A 19717-nucleotide genomic window follows, 5' to 3' on the forward strand; every position below is an offset into this window, starting at 1 on the left:
ACTGCTCCCGAAAGAACAGCTGTTTAAAAAAAAAAATTGCATTGATACATGTGCCATGGGGCAGGGCCCAGGTCCCCAAACGCTTTTTATGACAATAACTTGCAAATAAGCCTTTAAAATTATCACTTTTGATTTTTCATGTTGGTGTCCCATAGACTTTAATGGTATTTGTGTGTTCTGCCAATTTTTTTGCCTATTTGCAAGTTCTGGTGTGAACTGAACCGGGGGGTGTTCGGCTTATCCTTACTTATAAATACTGTGGGGTGGTCTCCACACAATCACCCCCTGAGTCATAATGTGGGTCAATAAACCCATGATTTTGAGGTCAAGACCGCCGTAAAGCTCAATCTCCAGGAGTAGGCCCCCCCATGTAGAGAAGCCCATTCCCAGAGATCACGGTCCACCAAGGATCACTCGTTACCAAGCATTATTACAGTCCTGCAAGAGGTGCCGAATGTAGACATCACTATCTTGAATAAGAAAAAATAAATAAATTGAAAAAAATAAAGGGGGGGGGGGAATAAAATTTGGGCTAAGAGAAGAGAAATTTTTTGATTGAAACTGTCGCGCGGCATGAATAGAGACCTGGATAGGCAAAGTGTGGAAATATTAAATGTAAAAATACAGTAGCCTTGGCAGGACTGTCATCTTCACGAGGCAGTCCTACCCATTCATGACAGATTCACATCAGACTATGCCTGTACATCTTCTAATAACTTAGCAAATAAAGTCGGATAATTTGCTTTGTAAAGGGAAGAGATGGTGGGGGTCAGTCGGATCCCTAAATAGGAGAGGGATGTCTGCTGCAACTGAAAAGGATAGTGAGCCTGAATCCCTCGTAAAGTCGCGTTTGATAAGTTGATATTCATAGCCTCTGATTTATCCTGGTTTACATGAGCCCCGAAATGTTTTCTGAAACAATTTAGAAAATATATTAGATTTGGAAGAGTAGTGAGAGGGGAGGTGATGAACAACAAATGGTCATCTGCAAATAAAGCACACTTATCACTCCTCCCTCCACTCTTTAATCCCAAAATGTCTAGGTTTTAACGTATTGCTATTGCAAGGGTTTTGATAGCAATGACAAACAATATGGGGGATAACGGTTATCCCTGTCGAGTACCCGATGAGATTTATATCAGACCCGATTTATGACCCCACTTAACTATCTGGGCAGTGGGTGAGCTAAATAATGAGTGCAATGAGGCCAAGAACTTGGGTCAGAAATTCTATCTGGACAATACCAGAAAAGAAAAGGCCACGACAGGGAGTCAAAAGCTTTGCGAATGTCAAGTGACAGCAGCGTCCCTGTCCTATTCACTCCACCATTCCAAGAGGACTGTAGTGTGGATATTAGGTTGATTGCTCTACGAACCTGGTTGGCTGTCTATCTATGTGGCAGAAAGCCCACCTGATTCGAATGTATCTAACAAGCTAGTAACGTTGATAGTCAGTTTGCCAGAATTTGGGTGAATAATTTCAGGTCAGTATTAATTAAGGACATGGGATGATAATTAGCCACATCACTGTGGTCTTTGTGGGGTTTAGGATTGAGGGTAATAAAGGCTCTAGAGTCTGCATCTATTGGACCTCCCTGTTGAATGGCTTTGAAAAATTGCGTTAAGGTGGGGGCCAGTAGAGAGACACATTTTTTATAATAAAGGGTTGTAACCCCATAAGGGCCCAGTGCTTTCCCCGAAGGGGCTTGGTTAACGGCCGCCAGCACCTTCTCCACAGTGAGTTTCCTGTCCAAAATGTCTCTACGATCATCAGATAAAGTTGGGGAGCTGGTCAACAAAATTGTCAATCTCTGACTTACTAGTAACGATCTGACCGTTATATAGTTCTCGTAATATGTCTGAAATTCCTGCAATAACCATTTAGGGTTTTGAGTGTAGGTGCCATCAGGCTTCCTAAGTTTGGGAACCCGAGGAAGGGGGCGTCTAGGGGCCAGCCTTGTTGCTAAGAGTTTGCCTGGAGAGTAGAACCTGGCCTGTGTCCATCACAATTGTTTTTCTGCCTTTGTAGTAAGGCAGACATTTAGTTCCAAGCGTGCCGCTTCGATCTGACTATATAGATCCACCTGGGGGTTACGTCTGTGCACTTTAAGTAGGGTGGTCAGGTTGTCCTCTTTTTGTTTCAGCGAAGCCCTATAGTGTATCCTATACCTAGCTGTAGTCTGAATCAAAATACCCCTGATTGTAGCCTTGTGGGCGGCCCAAGTGCACGACGGAGAGGTATGTGCTGGATCATTCAGGGCGAAGTATTCCTTCAGAGCAATTTATATATCAAGACACGTAGCTGGATTGCTAAGGTGGGATTCATTCAATCGCCAGGTACAGGAACACACAGAGCTTCGGAGAGAAGAAAGAATGACCACTAATGGAGAATGGTCTGACCAAGGGGATTCTAGAATCATTGAAGATATACAGAGTGGCAGTGAAGTGGCAAATGCGAAGACATGGTCTATCCATGAGTACGTCAAATGGACATGGGAATATAATCACTCATTTGGTAGCATTAAATTCCCACCAAATATCCACTAAGTCAATGTCATGCAACAGTTTTGCAAATTTAGTACCCAATTTCATGGGCTTCAGAATTTGAGAGCCGGAGGGAGTTTTTTGTCCAAGGAGGAGTCCAAAGTAATCCCCTCCCACTATCAATGTGCCCTCAAAGAGGGGGGTTAGTTGTTAAAAAATGTTTTGGAAATAGTAAGCTGATCTCTATTTGGAGCCTAATGGGTAAGAAGGGTAAAAGTAACTTTTCCAATCACATTTTGGTGCTTATTCTGACAGCAGCACTTAAATGTAGGTACTCAACGGTGCCTGCCCAACCCCTTAGCTTTCATCCATGGTGTCAAAGAAGCCCCTAATTCTAGGACCCTTTAATATGGATCTTGACATGTGTAGCACCCTCCTATTATAGAATAGGCTGCTAGGTAAATTTAGTTGGGTTCTCTGTAATCTGTGGAGCAAGGGTTGATTTAGAGCTGCTCATTGTTTCACAGGCTGCTAGTCTGTTACTTCCCCATGTCTTTTAGAGGATTCCAGAAGGATAGTGGGATGAAGAACAGAGCAGATAGACTGAATATTTATGGGACTCCAGCTAATTCCTGGGAAAGTGTGTCCAGAAGGTGGTGGGAGAGCTCATAAATAGTCTGAGGCCTGAGCAGCAGAGTTCCTGGGTCCAGTCCTGCTAGAAGAGACCCCTGTGCAGGGGCTCTGCCCCTGGGGTAACTTTCTGGAAGGATCTGTGATTAAGACACCAAGGTCCCAGCTAGACTTAGCTGGGAGACCCATGTGCAAGCTGAAACCAAGGATCAAGTGGGGTCTGGAGAAGCTCAATGGAGAGAGCCAAGAAGAAGTTGATGAGAAAGAGTCCAGTGTCCTATGGTGGTGTAAGTTTACATCCTGAAGTGATCTAGCAGGACTTCATTTTCTAAACTAAAGTTCCACTTTAAGAAAATATAGTTATACAATATACAGTTTTTAAGGCACACGGAGAGAACTTGGGAATGAGGCAAGGTACGGGCAATAGTGGGAGCATACAATAACCTCATACTCCAGGCAAACTACCTTTAGTGACTATGTTTGTACATTTCCATCCAATACTGACAGAATGGAGGACTCCGTTAACCCTGTGGTATAAATAATAAATTCTCCAAAAAGCAACATCTTTACATATAATCCTATAGTCCAAAATATGAACTCTGACGGAAACAAATGTACTGATTTGGAATGCTTTAAAAGAACAATTTCTTGTTCACACAAGCTAAAAGGCTGAATGGAGATATTTGCCAGTCTTCTAAATCCTGGCAGTGTCAGCATCCTGTTAGTCTAATTTTCTCTGCGTTATGTAGTAGACATTCTCACCCAGCAGCTTACAATAACACCAGGTGGTGGTTTTGCTCGTCTTGGCTCCTCCAGTAAAGATGTACCATACAGGCCTTTCATGTTTGCTCAAGTATCTAAACATGTATACTGCTAAGAGAACGAGCCAAATGTGTAGGAATATGCCTTTTAAAACTGATAAATTCATAAACTTGGATTTATAACTTAGTAAATTCGTTTTCGTTTGAAGGATACCAACTATTCCTGATTTAACATAAGCATATTCTACTAGCCTATAAATAATAATCAAATGCTCAATTAGTATAAGCTTAATGTAATTCAATATTGTAAAATGCTTTTTAGTGGGAGCACTTAAAGTGTAAGTAAACCCTAACAATTAACTTCTCGTATTTGCTTCCTTTTAATCCATTAAATGTAGCATCAAAAGCATGGTGTCATATCTGTTTGATAAGTGCAAATATACCTATTGATCTAGCCAGAAATACAGAAATATGCAATTATTGTTTTCATAAATGTATGAAATATACGATTTGTTTTTCTCTTGGGTGTCTAAGTATGAAAAAAATGCTGTGTGAATGCCTTCAGCATCCATACAGACGTCAAAAATAATTGTGACATTGGGGTTGATTTACTAAAGGCAACTCCACTCTGCACTGCAAGTGCACTTGGAAGTGCAGTCACTGTGAATCTGGGGGTAAGATCTGAAATGAGGGGAAGCTCTGCTGATTTTATCATCCAATCATGTACAAGCAAAAATGCTGTTTTTTATTTTCCTTGCATGTCCCCCTTGGATCTACAGCGACTGCACCTGCAATGCACTTGTAGTACAAAGTGGATTTGCCCTTAGTAAATAAACCCTATTGTGTATGTTTATTTCCTAGGATCGTCAACTCCATCTAGTGGCTATAATTTGGCCTTTTCTTGAAATACCTCAATCAGTAAAATGCAACATTACAGCCACTAGAGGAAGCTGGCAATCATAGGAAATAAACATATTAGACACAATACAGTGATTATTTGAGACGGCTGTATGAATGCTTGAGGCATTTACACAGTGATTTATTTTTCTAATGATAGACCTTAGGCTGGGTACAAACATGTGCGGTACGAATTCCATCTCCGCTTTCGCTATGAAGAGAAAAAACAGCTGTTCAAAGGTACCTCTCCGTTGTAGCTGCGGATCAGCGAGCAGGGAGAGGGGGGGAGGGGGAGGTGTAGTGAAGAGAAGGAGAGAATTCGTGTTCAGAATCAGAAGTGTTCCCATAGAAGATAATGTGCTTGTAACTCGCACCACAATCCCCAGAAAACGCACACGTTTTTTAGGCAATGTGCAGTGCAAATTCAACGCACGTATGTGAACCAGATGCATTCAAAAGAATGTAGTTTAAAATGTCCTGCAAATTGAATGCGGTATAAGCCGCATCTAATTCGCATAGGTGTGAACCGGGCCTTAATATCTTTTCTGCATTGACAGGTTGGCGCCCAAGAAGATCCATCTTATTCTGCAGTTGGGGAGCAGAGGAATATGGATTAATTGGATCAACAGAATGGGTAGAGGTGAGTAATCTATCCTTCAAAAACTGCCATCGATATATATACTGATCTGGCCCCAACAGAAAAGTTTAGCCTTAGAGAGCAGTATTCCAAGTCATTGTATTAGCAAACTGAAAATGCTGATCATTGAAATTTGCACTTGTATATCCACCTACAGTGGTATTAAAACATGGTGTCACTAGATCTTTGTCACAGACATTAGGCAGTAGCTTAAAGAGGGATTCCACCAAAAAAAAAAAATATTAAAAGCCAGCAGCTATAAATACTACAGCTGCTGACTTTTAATAAATGGACACTCACCTGTCCCAGGTTCCAGCGATGCCGGCAGCCGAGGCCGATCGATCGCTCGGCTCTCGGCTGCTGCAGTCGCCATTCTAGGTGAGGGAATCAGGAAGTGAAGCGAATCGGCTTCACTTCCCGGTTCCCTACTGTGCATGCGCGAGCCGCGCAATAGGAAATCTCCGCGCTGTCACTGGGACCCGTGTGTGTCCCAGCAGACAGCGCGGCAGGGCAGGAAATGGCGTAGACTCCCACGGGAGTCTATGCCCGGAAGTGGGTGAAAATACCTGTCTTTGACAGGTATCTCCACCCCCCTCCCCCCTGAAAGGTGTCAATTGTGACACCGGAGGGGGGGAGGGATCCGATTAGCGGAGGTTCCACTTTAGGGTGGAATCCCGCTTTAATATTGTGTTGTAATATGGCAGGAGTGGGCAATTAATTTCCCCAGGGGGCTATATGAGAAAATGGGATTGTTGTGGAGAGCCAAATTTAATTCTGCTCAACACGAAATTTTGGTTGTATTTTTTATTTCCTTTGTATGAATAGATTGCATGGGTTGTTACCGTCATGTGGTGGAAATTTCATGTCAATAGCACCTTTAGAACTATATTTACTCTTGCCCGCTGTATACTGTGTATATATATATATATATATATATATATATATATATATATATATATATATATATACACACACACTATATTACAAAAAGTATTGGAACGCCTGCCTTTACATGCACATGAACTTTAATGACATCCCAGTCTTAGTCTGCAGGGTTCAATATTGAGTTGGCCCACCCTTTGCAGCTATAACAGCTTCAACTTTTCTGGGAAGGCTGTGCACAAGGTTTAGGAGTGTGTCTATGGGAATGTTTGACCAGTCTTCCAGACACGCATTTGTGCGGTCAGGCACTGATGGGGATGAGAAGGCCTGGCTCGCAGTCTCTGCTTTAATTCATCCCAAAGGTGTTCTGTCGGGTTGAGGTCAGGACTCTGTGCAGGCCAATAAAGTTCTTTCACCCCAAACTCACTCATCCATGTCTTTACAGACCTTGCTTTGTGCACTGGTCATAATTAATTGGTGGAAGAAGAATTATGGTGTGGGGTTGTTTTTCAGGGGTTGGGCTTGGACCTTTAGTTTCAGTAAAGGGAACTCTTAAGCATACCAAGACATTTTGGACAATTTCATGCTCCTAGCTTTGTGGGAATAGTTTGGGGATGGCCCCATCCTGTTCCAACATGGCTGCACACCAGTGCACAAAATAGGTCCATAAAGACATGGATGAGCGAGTTTGGGGTGGAGGAACTTGACTGGCCTGGACAGAGTCCTGACATTAACCCGATAGAACATTATTGGGATGAATTAAAGTGGAGACTGCAAGCCAGGCCTTCTCTATATATATACACAACATTGGAAAAACAGTTCCCTGTGACAGTTAGAACGGCTTCAGGGCTTAATAACATACAATAGATTTATTGTGGTGGGTGAAGAGTTGTGTTTTCCATCTCCATATAAATATATAGACATTAGGATGTCCTATCTTCCTTACACACATATCCTGCCATTATGGGGTCATTTTCATCCATCTGTAACCTAATACATTGCAATGACATTACACTGGAAGAATGACAGGTAAAATCTAATAAGACCAATTTAGACTCTTTCTTTCTCAAGGCCTAATCTTTCAAAGAAAGGTGATATGCCCAGCTGACAGTTTGAATTTTTTTTTTTATCCTGACACTGAGATTCTCTGCATTATGATGGCATTCCTAAACCTATGGTGTAGTTACGCTTATATCAGAGCACCCCCTGCCCTCCCATCTCACTCTAATACTAACCTGTCCATAATCCAGCAAAATACAGCTGGCTAGATTGCCTGACTACTTGGCAGTTGGGAAAAATCATCTCCACCAGGCATGCATGTGCAATCTGCAATTCCATTTCAATTCTTTTCAATGGACTCCAGAACTTGAGGAACATGTATAAGAGCTGTAGAAGGTGGAGTGTTCCACAGTGCAAGACATAGAACAAGAAAACATATAATTTCTCTCTTTGGCGTTAGAATATACTGTAGCGAAGGTGAGGCTTCAGAAGTGCAAAAACATGAGTTGAAGAGGATGCAGATGTGACTGGGAAGCTGCCCTTGGAGCCATTAGCCATTACTAAACTTGCACTCCATCATCTTGAACAAATGTTAGTGTAGCGCTGGCTCCTGAAGAGCACACGCTGTATTTTTGAAATTTAATGTTACACCTGAACTGCAGTTTGGTTTGGATATAATTATTCTACATTTTGACCTCAGCATCAGTCTGACTGGACTATAGGGTGTTCAGCCTGGCCATAGGGGGCACTGTCTCTTCTGGCAGGCATGGAAACACAGTCTGGTTGGGTTCTTTAAGGTTACTTTCTCTTGGAACCAGCCCAGTGGGAGGGTCACTCTTTCTGTGCTTTCTGGGAGGGTGTACTTAAGATGCGGATGTCACGTGATTCGGGTGTTCCGGTCCAGAAGTATGTTTTGACTCCATGGTCCTGGGTGGCATGGGGTGTGGATCCACTTGACTTTATCTTGGGGCTGGCTAGCCCGAGGCAAGGAAACTAAGGAAAGGATTCAGAGGTGGTCCGGTGCCATCTCCGGTTGTGGAGAAGCTCAGCAACTTCGTAGCTATCCAGGGGAGGACTCTTCAGAAGAAGGCCACGCACGGGTTGGCTTCTTAGCAAGAGCCTGGTGAGACTGCGGGACATAAGTGAATCCAATTTTGTGAGGTATCGCCGAATCGGCTGAAAGATACTGGTATCACACGAGTGTTCTACGAGTATTCAAGTTTCCTTGTTCATGTTCTACAACGAAGTCTGTGGCAGAGACTTGTCCCTGATTTAAGCACCCTGTTGGCTGCTAGGCCTCTGTGAGAGAGGGACTATCCAACTAGAGTGAACATCCAGCTGTGAATGGCTATTCTCTGGATTTAGTCAAAGAAGGCAATTTCTTTATTATTGACTTTGACACTTAGCCCTTGTACACACACGGTCGGACATTCCGACGGAAAATGTCTGATAGGACCGTGTTGTCGGATAATCCGACTGTGTGTGGGCTCCATCGGACTGTTTCTGTCGGAATATCCGACGGATATGCTCAGATCAAATTCCAGGACCAAAGCTATTGGCTACTAGCCTGAACGTAGTCCCATCGTAACGAAATAACGTCATCACGTTACGTATGATCGGATTTTCCGACAACTTGGTCCGACCGTGTGTATGCAACACAAGATTCGGACAAAATCCATCTGACAAAATCAGACAGATTTTGTTGTCGGAATGTCCGACCGTGTGTACAAGGGCTAAGAGTACCTGGACTTTTCTCCTAACCCTCTGATCCTATACTGAGAGACTGTTCGTTAACTACGTTTTTGCAAATAAAAATCCTGTCGTCAGTCTCTAAAGTTTCTGGGCCATCTACCACGGGAACCCCTAGATATACGCAAATCGAGGTGAAGAAGGTAACAGTAAGCCCAATCAAACCAGCAGCTCCTTCAGGGGTTAGTGCTACATTGGGGTAAATTGATTCTCTGGTACGAGGTATAATTTACTGTGTTAGCCGCAGCATTGCATAAGTGTAAATAAGCCCTTAGAATTTGAAACAAGACGTAGGATAACTATTAAACTATTTAGGTAACCAAGACATGGTGAATAAAAAAATATACTCTCTTCACAGAGATTGAAAAAGCTGACCTTAAAATTCTGGACTTAAACCCCTAAAGTTTTCCACATATAGTACTGTACAAAAGTTTTAGGCAGGTGTGAATAAATTCTGTAAAGAATAATTACAAAAATATATACTTAATTGTTTATTTTTTTATCAATTTACAAAACGCAAAGTGAGCGCACAGAAAAAAAATCTAAAGCAAATCAATATTTGGTGTGACTACCCTTTGGCTTTAAACCAGCTTCAATTCTTACACTTGCACACTTTGTACACTTGCGCAAAGTCAGGGATTTTGTAGGATTAGAATCAGGTGTATGATTAATCAATTATGCAAAACAGGGGCTACATTTTCATACATTTTGTATGTAGGTGGAAACACGGTCATTACCTGAAACAGAAACTGGGTGAGGAACAGGGAATCTCTGCTACCAGGGGCGTAACTATAGGGGGTGCAGCAGTCGCGACCGCAACTGGGCCCTGTGATGCAGGGGGCCCATGCAACCCCCTCTACATATGGCAGGCAGCAGCATAGGCAGCTAGCACACACTATTACATACCCCCTCCATATCCCCCTGGGGACAGGGACCCCTTCTCACCTGGGGGCAGTAACTTCATCTGCCCTGGAGAAAAGGACCTCATCTCTTCTGGGGACGGGGTCCCAATCTTGCCTAGGGACAGTCCCCCAATGGGGCACCTAAAAATTAAAAAATTAAAATAAATAAAAACTACTGATACCAGTGGTGGAACTACAGGGCTCACAAAGGTCATACCTGTGACCACGCCCTGGAGTTCCACCACCGGACTCGGAGGGAAGGGCCCTGGCTGGGGTTCAGGGGGGCCCTTCATGGTTTCTTGCATCGGGGCCCTGAAGGTTCTAGTTACGCCACTGTCTGCTACTAAGGGGAGGCTGTGGAAGACAATTTCATGTCACAGGTCACACACCATGGCAAGACTGAGCATAGCAACAAGACACGAGGTAGTTATATTAAATCAGCAAAGTCTCTCTCAGGGAAAGGTTTCAAAGCTTTCAGACTAGGGTTTCAAGATGCACTGTTCAAGTTCTTTTGAAGAAGCAGAAAGAAACTGGCAATGTTAAAGACCATAGATGCAGTGGTCGGCCAAGGAAACCTAATGCAGCAGATGGAAGACCCAAAACGCTTGCTTCCTTTCCACGTCTGAGCATGTCCAGAAATGCCACCAGCACAGAACTGGTGGAAACCAGTGGGACCCAGGTACACCCATCTACTGTCTGAACAAGTCTGCCAGAAGTGCTCCTCATGTAAGAATTGCAGTCAAAAGTCCATACCTCTGATGTGGAAACAAGACTAAAACAACTAAATTATGCACGAAAACATAGGAACTGGGGTGCGGAAAAATGGCAGCAGGTGCTCTGGACGGATAAGGCAAAATTTATAAACATTTGGCTGTAGCAGGAGGTAGTCTGTTCACCGAAGTGATGGAAAGCAATACAATAAGGAGTGTCTGCAGGCAACAGTGAAGCATTATGGAGGTTCCCTGTGAGTTTAGGTCTGCATTTATGCAAATGTTTTAGTTTTAGTTTTAGATTTGGTCAGGATCAATGGTGTCCACAATGCTGAGATATACAGGCAGATATTTATCCATCATGCCATACCATCAGAGAGGCGTGTGATTGGCTTCAAATGCATTCTGCAGCAGGACAATGACCCCAAACATACAGCCAACAAGAAGTCCTGGAAATGAAGGTTTTGCCTCCACAGAGCCCTGATCTCAAAAATCATCAAGTTTGTCTGGGATTACATGAAGAGAAAGAAGGCTTTGAGGCAGCCTTCACCCACAGAAGATATGTGGTTAGTTCTCCAAGATATTTGTAACAACCTACCTGCCAAGTTCCTTCAAAAACTGAGTGCAAGTGCACCTAGAAGAATTGATGCTGTTTTGAAGGCAAAGGGTGGTTTGGATTTGTCTTCTGTGAATTTATTTTCCATTTTGTTAATTGATAAAAATGATTAACACTTCTATTTCTGAAAGCATTCTTAATTAACAGCATTTTTTCACACCTGCCTAAAACTTTTGCACAGTAGTGTACACCCCAATCTGATTATACATTCTTGAAACCTATCAACAACGGTGTAATGCAAGGTCTTACTTAAAAAGTCCATGTAATCAGAAAAACATCTGTGGTTGTCAGACAATCTAAAGGAGATTTTATTATCATATCATAATGTAAGTAGCCGGCTTGATCCTGAGTTCTTAGGCAAGGTGATTTGTTTCCAAAAGCAACCAATAGGTTTTCCATGATCAGATGAGACCCCTGTATTTCTCCTGCCAACAAAGGCTTCCACTTGTCTATACAGAAGACAGAAGAGAGGGATAGGGATGCACTGTATTTGCAGCTTTTTTTGTTTCTGAAGCCAGTAACATGGTACTGCATTCTACCTGAACTGACACAACAACATCATATAAACACAAAAGAAAATGGTATTTCTGCAGGTAGTAGATGTTCCCATGTTCCTTTGAAGGAACAGTTCCTCATTATCTGGCAATACTTCATTGCTGAACAGCATATTATTATAATATTTTGCCATATCAGTTAAATATATTGCTTTATAATGGCTCTGGTTATCAGTGTAATTTCCTTCTGTTTATTTTATTGGGCAGTTTCCTCCTATTCACTCTGATGTCTGTTGCTCATTGTCTGCAGGATGCCACCGTGCCAGTTTTTTGTTCAAAACACTCCAATAGCTCAGAAGAGACACAGCCGAAATCTAGTCACAGCTTCCTTCTGCCTTGTGTGACAGTTCTGTGCATCTGAGTTATAAAACTGGAGGCAATAAATGATTTACGTGGGTCTTACTTTTCTGATGCTTTTTAATATGGGCGCTGAACCATTAATGTGGTCTACAGAATAGCAGAAACACATTTTTAGTAGCTCAGTTGATGCTAAAAAAAAAATCATTAGGCATTAAACACTCAGTGTAGATTCACATCTATGTGTTTTGGTAACACGTGGCAAAACTCACTTTTTACCACTGATTAAGGCAATGCATGTTCTAGGTACAGTGTGCTTGTACTACCATTCATTTTGAAAGGCATTCCAATGTGCATATACAGTGTGCCACAATGTACATGTTCACGCTAAATACAACCCTCAGCGCTCTGGTGTTTGGCATAATATCAACAGAAAGACTATACAGTGTAATAGCTCTGATTCCTTTAACTAAAAGACATACTGCATAATAAATTTTATTCTAGCTGGCCATACATTGGTCTGTTTTTGTTTTTTTTGTTCAACCAGCAGGTTGAGTAGAAAAAACTGACCTAATACCCATACATTTGATGTGGATGCGAAAATCCTCCCCTCTGTGTCATTGTATTCTGAGACCCGGGAGACTCCCCCACTGTCAGAATACATGGATCAATGCTGCAATCTATTGTTTGTGGTGCTGATCGAGTGAAAATATACTTTCAGGGAGTGATTGGTAGATCGACTTCTGTTCAACCACAGTGGCCACATATGGATGAAATTCAGCTGGTCACTGCTGAACTTGCTTGTAGGGATAGGGAGCAGATCAAAGTGGCAGAGTGGTCATCGCATCCTTCATGTTTCCCTCAAGGGTCACATGAGATATCTACCCCAGGTTGGGCTGATCTGCCTATGCTAGGTACTTTGAACAGGGTCACTGCTATACACATGGGTTACCTTTTAATTGTGCCATTTTAATTAATGTCCTGGAACGAGGCTGAGGCTGCCACGTGGGAAGACTTAACTTTAGGGTAGGCCTTTCCTCTTAGGGGTGAATGTACACTGTGTACACTTCCACTGCAACTATTCTCCAGTTAACTCTCGGGACCCCATGGCAATGCACAGGGCCGTCTTTAATTTTGATTGGGCCCTGGGCAAACATTTTCTTGGGGCCCCCCCTACATTCTGAGACATACAAAAAATAGCAGGTAGACTCAAAATCAGTTTACTGCAGCAGATCATGCAGTGATTGCAATTGTTTGCCAGAGGTTACAGCCTATCCTTACTGCTCGCTGGCTGGTTGCTAGAGGTTACAACACATAATTTCTGCTTGCCGATTGGTTGCTAGAGGTTAATGCACATCATTACCACTTACTGATTGGCTGCTAGAGATTAAAGCAGATCACTACGGTTTGCTGATTGGTTGCTACAGGTTAATGCACATCATTACCTCTCACTGAGCAGTGGAGCAATCCTAAATAATTGAGCAAGTAAAGGGGCACATTAATACACATACTACAGGAGAGTGTCAGAGAGTGCAGACATACTACAGGAGAGTAGTGATGGCCGAACGGTTCGCCCGGCGGTCGTTTCGCGGCGAATTTCCGACTTTCGCCGTCCGCGGGTTCGAACGCCTTTTTCCGTCGTTCGCCCCGGCGGACTTACGTGTTTAATGTATACAAGAACTTTAACCTTTCGTGACACGTTTATCATGTGTTACAGGACAACCAATTGAGACATGACAGCTCATGGACACTTGGACATTCCCCCTAACCTATAAATACACCCGATCCGGTGGCCATTTTACATTCTTTCTTCTGTCACTGTAGGGAAAGGATCCTGTGTGGAGTAGGGACAGAGAAAACGCTAGCTATTTGGTACACAAAAGTTCTTTTCAGGACTGGTATAGGTGTTAGGTCAGCAGCCTGAGTTTCTTTTGTCAGTTTAGATAAAGGGACAGAGCGCTGTATGCTGCTATTTTAGGGACAGCTCAGCCAGATTAGTCTTTCTTCATCATCATCATCATCATCATCATTAGCTGTTACTATCAGGTCCACAAAAGAGCTGTTCCAGCTAATCGTTCCAGCCTACTCTTTTTTGCCAATTTGTATAGGGACAGGCAGGAAGCAGTGTGTCAGGCAGTGAGGATAATTTTAAAGACTTGCTGTTACTATTAGTTCCACAAAGGTTCTTTTCAGGACTGGTATCAGTGGTACGGTAATAGGCTTGTACACGTATAATATTCTTTCTTCCAAATATAGAAAGAATATTATACTTGACTGCTGCCCTTCTGCTGCAGTCTGCTAATCATTCACAACTCACTTGTTCCACAAAAGTTCTTATAAGGACTGGTAACTTGGTCTGTCTAGGGTGCTACGGTACATAGGCTTGGGTGCGGTACAGTCTGCTGTTCTGTAAGGACCGCTATCGGTCCACAATAGATAGGGTTGCCGTGCACTACTGCTGACCGCTGCCCTATACTGCAGCAGTCCTTCAGCGGTATAGGGACTGACGCACAGTCTGCTAAACACTAATACACAACCTGCTTGGTCCACAAAAGTTCTTATAAGGACTGGTAACTTGGTATAGGGTGCTACGGTACATAGGCTTGAGTGCGTTACAGTCTGCTGTTCTGTAAGGACCGCTATCGGTCCACAATACATAGGGTTGACGTGCACTACTGCTGACCGCTGCCCTATACTGCAGCAGTCCTTCAGCGGTATAGGGACTGACGCACAGTCTGCTAAACACTAACACACAACCTGCTTGATCCACAAAAGTTCTTATAAGGACTGGTAACTTGGTATAGGGTGCTACGGTACATAGGCCTGAGTGCGTTACAGTCTGCTGTTCTGTAAGGACCGCTATCGGTCCACAATACATAGGGTTGCCGTGCACTACTGCTGACCGCTGCCCTATACTGCAGCAGTCCTTCATTGGTATAGGGACTGACGTACAGTCTGCTAATCACTAACACACAACCTGCTTGGTCCACAAAAGTTCTTATAAGGACTGGTAACTTGGTATAGGGTGCTACGGTACATAGGCCTGAGTGCGTTACAGTCTGCTGTTCTGTAAGGACCGCTATCGGTCCACAATACATAGGGTTGCCGTGCACTACTGCTGACCGCTGCCCTATACTGCAGCAGTCCTTCAGCGGTATAGGGACTGACGCACAGTCTGCTAAACACTAACACACAACCTGCTTGGTCCACAAAAGTTCTTATAAGGACTGGTAACTTGGTATAGGGTGCTACGGTACATAGGCCTGAGTGCGTTACAGTCTGCTGTTCTGTAAGGACCGCTATCGGTCCACAATACATAGGGTTGCCGTGCACTACTGCTGACCGCTGCCCTATACTGCAGCAGTCCTTCATTGGTATAGGGACTGACGTACAGTCTGCTAATCACTAACACACAACCTGCTTGGTCCACAAAAGTTCTTATAAGGACTGGTAACTTGGTATAGGGTGCTACGGTACATAGGCCTGAGTGCGTTACAGTCTGCTGTTCTGTAAGGACCGCTATCGGTCCACAATACATAGGGTTGCCGTGCACTACTGCTGACCGCTGCCCTATACTGCAGCAGTCCTTCAGCGGTATAGGGACTGACGCACAGTCTGCTAAACACTAACACACAACCTGCTTGGTCCACAAAAGTTCTTATAAGGACTGGTAACTTGGTATAGGGTGCTACGGTACATAGGCCTGAGTGCAGTACAGTCTGCTGTTCTGTAAGGACCGCTATCGGTCCACAATACATAGGGTTGCCGTGCACTACTGCTGACCGCTGCCCTATACTGCAGCAGTCCTTCATTGGTATAGGGACTGACGTACAGTCTGCTAATCACTAACACACAACCTGCTTGGTCCACAAAAGTTCTTATAAGGACTGGTAACTTGGTATAGGGTGCTACGGTACATAGGCCTGAGTGCGTTACAGTCTGCTGTTCTGTAAGGACCGCTATCGGTCCACAATACATAGGGTTGCCGTGCACTACTGCTGACCGCTGCCCTATACTGCAGCAGTCCTTCATTGGTATAGGGACTGACGTACAGTCTGCTAATCACTAACACACAACCTGCTTGGTCCACAAAAGTTTTTATAAGGACTGGTAACTTGGTATAGGGTGCTACGGTACATAGGCCTGAGTGCAGTACAGTCTGCTGTTCTGTAAGGACCGCTATCGGTCCACAATACATAGGGTTGACGTGCACTACTGCTGACCGCTGCCCTATACTGCAGCAGTCCTTCATTGGTATAGGGACTGACGTACAGTCTGCTAATCACTAACACACAACCTGCTTGGTCCACAAAAGTTCTTATAAGGACTGGTAACTTGGTATAGGGTGCTACGGTACATAGGCTTGAGTGCGTTACAGTCTGCTGTTCTGTAAGGACCGCTATCGGTCCACAATACATAGGGTTGACGTGCACTACTGCTGACCGCTGCCCTATACTGCAGCAGTCCTTCAGCGGTATAGGGACTGACGCACAGTCTGCTAAACACTAACACACAACCTGCTTGGTCCACAAAAGTTCTTATAAGGACTGGTAACTTGGTATAGGGTGCTACGGTACATAGGCCTGAGTGCGTTACAGTCTGCTGTTCTGTAAGGACCGCTATCGGTCCACAATACATAGGGTTGCCGTGCACTACTGCTGACCGCTGCCCTATACTGCAGCAGTCCTTCATTGGTATAGGGACTGACGTACAGTCTGCTAATCACTAACACACAACCTGCTTGGTCCACAAAAGTTCTTATAAGGACTGGTAACTTGGTATAGGGTGCTACGGTACATAGGCCTGAGTGCGTTACAGTCTGCTGTTCTGTAAGGACCGCTATCGGTCCACAATACATAGGGTTGCCGTGCACTACTGCTGACCGCTGCCCTATACTGCAGCAGTCCTTCAGCGGTATAGGGACTGACGCACAGTCTGCTAAACACTAACACACAACCTGCTTGGTCCACAAAAGTTCTTATAAGGACTGGTAACTTGGTATAGGGTGCTACGGTACATAGGCCTGAGTGCGTTACAGTCTGCTGTTCTGTAAGGACCGCTATCGGTCCACAATACATAGGGTTGCCGTGCACTACTGCTGACCGCTGCCCTATACTGCAGCAGTCCTTCATTGGTATAGGGACTGACGTACAGTCTGCTAATCACTAACACACAACCTGCTTGGTCCACAAAAGTTCTTATAAGGACTGGTAACTTGGTATAGGGTGCTACGGTACATAGGCCTGAGTGCGTTACAGTCTGCTGTTCTGTAAGGACCGCTATCGGTCCACAATACATAGGGTTGCCGTGCACTACTGCTGACCGCTGCCCTATACTGCAGCAGTCCTTCAGCGGTATAGGGACTGACGCACAGTCTGCTAAACACTAACACACAACCTGCTTGGTCCACAAAAGTTCTTATAAGGACTGGTAACTTGGTATAGGGTGCTACGGTACATAGGCCTGAGTGCAGTACAGTCTGCTGTTCTGTAAGGACCGCTATCGGTCCACAATACATAGGGTTGCCGTGCACTACTGCTGACCGCTGCCCTATACTGCAGCAGTCCTTCATTGGTATAGGGACTGACGTACAGTCTGCTAATCACTAACACACAACCTGCTTGGTCCACAAAAGTTCTTATAAGGACTGGTAACTTGGTATAGGGTGCTACGGTACATAGGCCTGAGTGCGTTACAGTCTGCTGTTCTGTAAGGACCGCTATCGGTCCACAATACATAGGGTTGCCGTGCACTACTGCTGACCGCTGCCCTATACTGCAGCAGTCCTTCATTGGTATAGGGACTGACGTACAGTCTGCTAATCACTAACACACAACCTGCTTGGTCCACAAAAGTTTTTATAAGGACTGGTAACTTGGTATAGGGTGCTACGGTACATAGGCCTGAGTGCAGTACAGTCTGCTGTTCTGTAAGGACCGCTATCGGTCCACAATACATAGGGTTGACGTGCACTACTGCTGACCGCTGCCCTATACTGCAGCAGTCCTTCATTGGTATAGGGACTGACGTACAGTCTGCTAATCACTAACACACAACCTGCTTGGTCCACAAAAGTTCTTATAAGGACTGGTAACTTGGTATAGGGTGCTACGGTACATAGGCCTGAGTGCGTTACAGTCTGCTGTTCTGTAAGGACCGCTATCGGTCCACAATACATAGGGTTGCCGTGCACTACTGCTGACCGCTGCCCTATACTGCAGCAGTCCTTCATTGGTATAGGGACTGACGTACAGTCTGCTAATCACTAACACACAACCTGCTTGGTCCACAAAAGTTCTTATAAGGACTGGTAACTTGGTATAGGGTGCTACGGTACATAGGCCTGAGTGCGTTACAGTCTGCTGTTCTGTAAGGACCGCTATCGGTCCACAATACATAGGGTTGCCGTGCACTACTGCTGACCGCTGCCCTATACTGCAGCAGTCCTTCAGCGGTATAGGGACTGACGCACAGTCTGCTAAACACTAACACACAACCTGCTTGGTCCACAAAAGTTCTTATAAGGACTGGTAACTTGGTATAGGGTGCTACGGTACATAGGCCTGAGTGCAGTACAGTCTGCTGTTCTGTAAGGACCGCTATCGGTCCACAATACATAGGGTTGCCGTGCACTACTGCTGACCGCTGCCCTATACTGCAGCAGTCCTTCATTGGTATAGGGACTGACGTACAGTCTGCTAATCACTAACACACAACCTGCTTGGTCCACAAAAGTTCTTATAAGGACTGGTAACTTGGTATAGGGTGCTACGGTACATAGGCCTGAGTGCGTTACAGTCTGCTGTTCTGTAAGGACCGCTATCGGTCCACAATACATAGGGTTGCCGTGCACTACTGCTGACCGCTGCCCTATACTGCAGCAGTCCTTCATTGGTATAGGGACTGACGTACAGTCTGCTAATCACTAACACACAACCTGCTTGGTCCACAAAAGTTCTTATAAGGACTGGTAACTTGGTATAGGGTGCTACGGTACATAGGCCTGAGTGCGTTACAGTCTGCTGTTCTGTAAGGACCGCTATCGGTCCACAATACATAGGGTTGCCGTGCACTACTGCTGACCGCTGCCCTATACTGCAGCAGTCCTTCATTGGTATAGGGACTGACGTACAGTCTGCTAATCACTAACACACAACCTGCTTGGTCCACAAAAGTTCTTATAAGGACTGGTAACTTGGTATAGGGTGCTACGGTACATAGGCCTGAGTGCGTTACAGTCTGCTGTTCTGTAAGGACCGCTATCGGTCCACAATACATAGGGTTGCCGTGCACTACTGCTGACCGCTGCCCTATACTGCAGCAGTCCTTCAGCGGTATAGGGACTGACGCACAGTCTGCTAAACACTAACACACAACCTGCTTGGTCCACAAAAGTTCTTATAAGGACTGGTAACTTGGTATAGGGTGCTACGGTACATAGGCCTGAGTGCAGTACAGTCTGCTGTTCTGTAAGGACCGCTATCGGTCCACAATACATAGGGTTGCCGTGCACTACTGCTGACCGCTGCCCTATACTGCAGCAGTCCTTCATTGGTATAGGGACTGACGTACAGTCTGCTAATCACTAACACACAACCTG

General features: G+C 44.6%; 1 protein-coding gene across 2 annotated transcripts in view; it reads left to right on the forward strand.

The window, feature by feature from the left end:
- LOC143943111 (putative N-acetylated-alpha-linked acidic dipeptidase) overlaps positions 1-19717 on the forward strand; it is a 232883-nt gene that overhangs the window by 128300 nt on the left and 84866 nt on the right. For both annotated transcript variants that reach the window (XM_077464673.1, XM_077464672.1), the window contains one exon: positions 5329-5411. In XM_077464673.1, the coding sequence (XP_077320799.1) occupies positions 5329-5411 (83 nt within the window). The remainder of the gene's footprint in view (positions 1-5328; positions 5412-19717) is intronic.

The sequence above is a fragment of the Lithobates pipiens genome, unplaced genomic scaffold, assembly GCF_037356315.1.
Source record: "Lithobates pipiens isolate NorthernLeopardFrog02 unplaced genomic scaffold, aLitPip1_a1.2 Scaffold_30, whole genome shotgun sequence".
NCBI classification, from domain to species: Eukaryota; Metazoa; Chordata; class Amphibia; order Anura; family Ranidae; genus Lithobates; species Lithobates pipiens.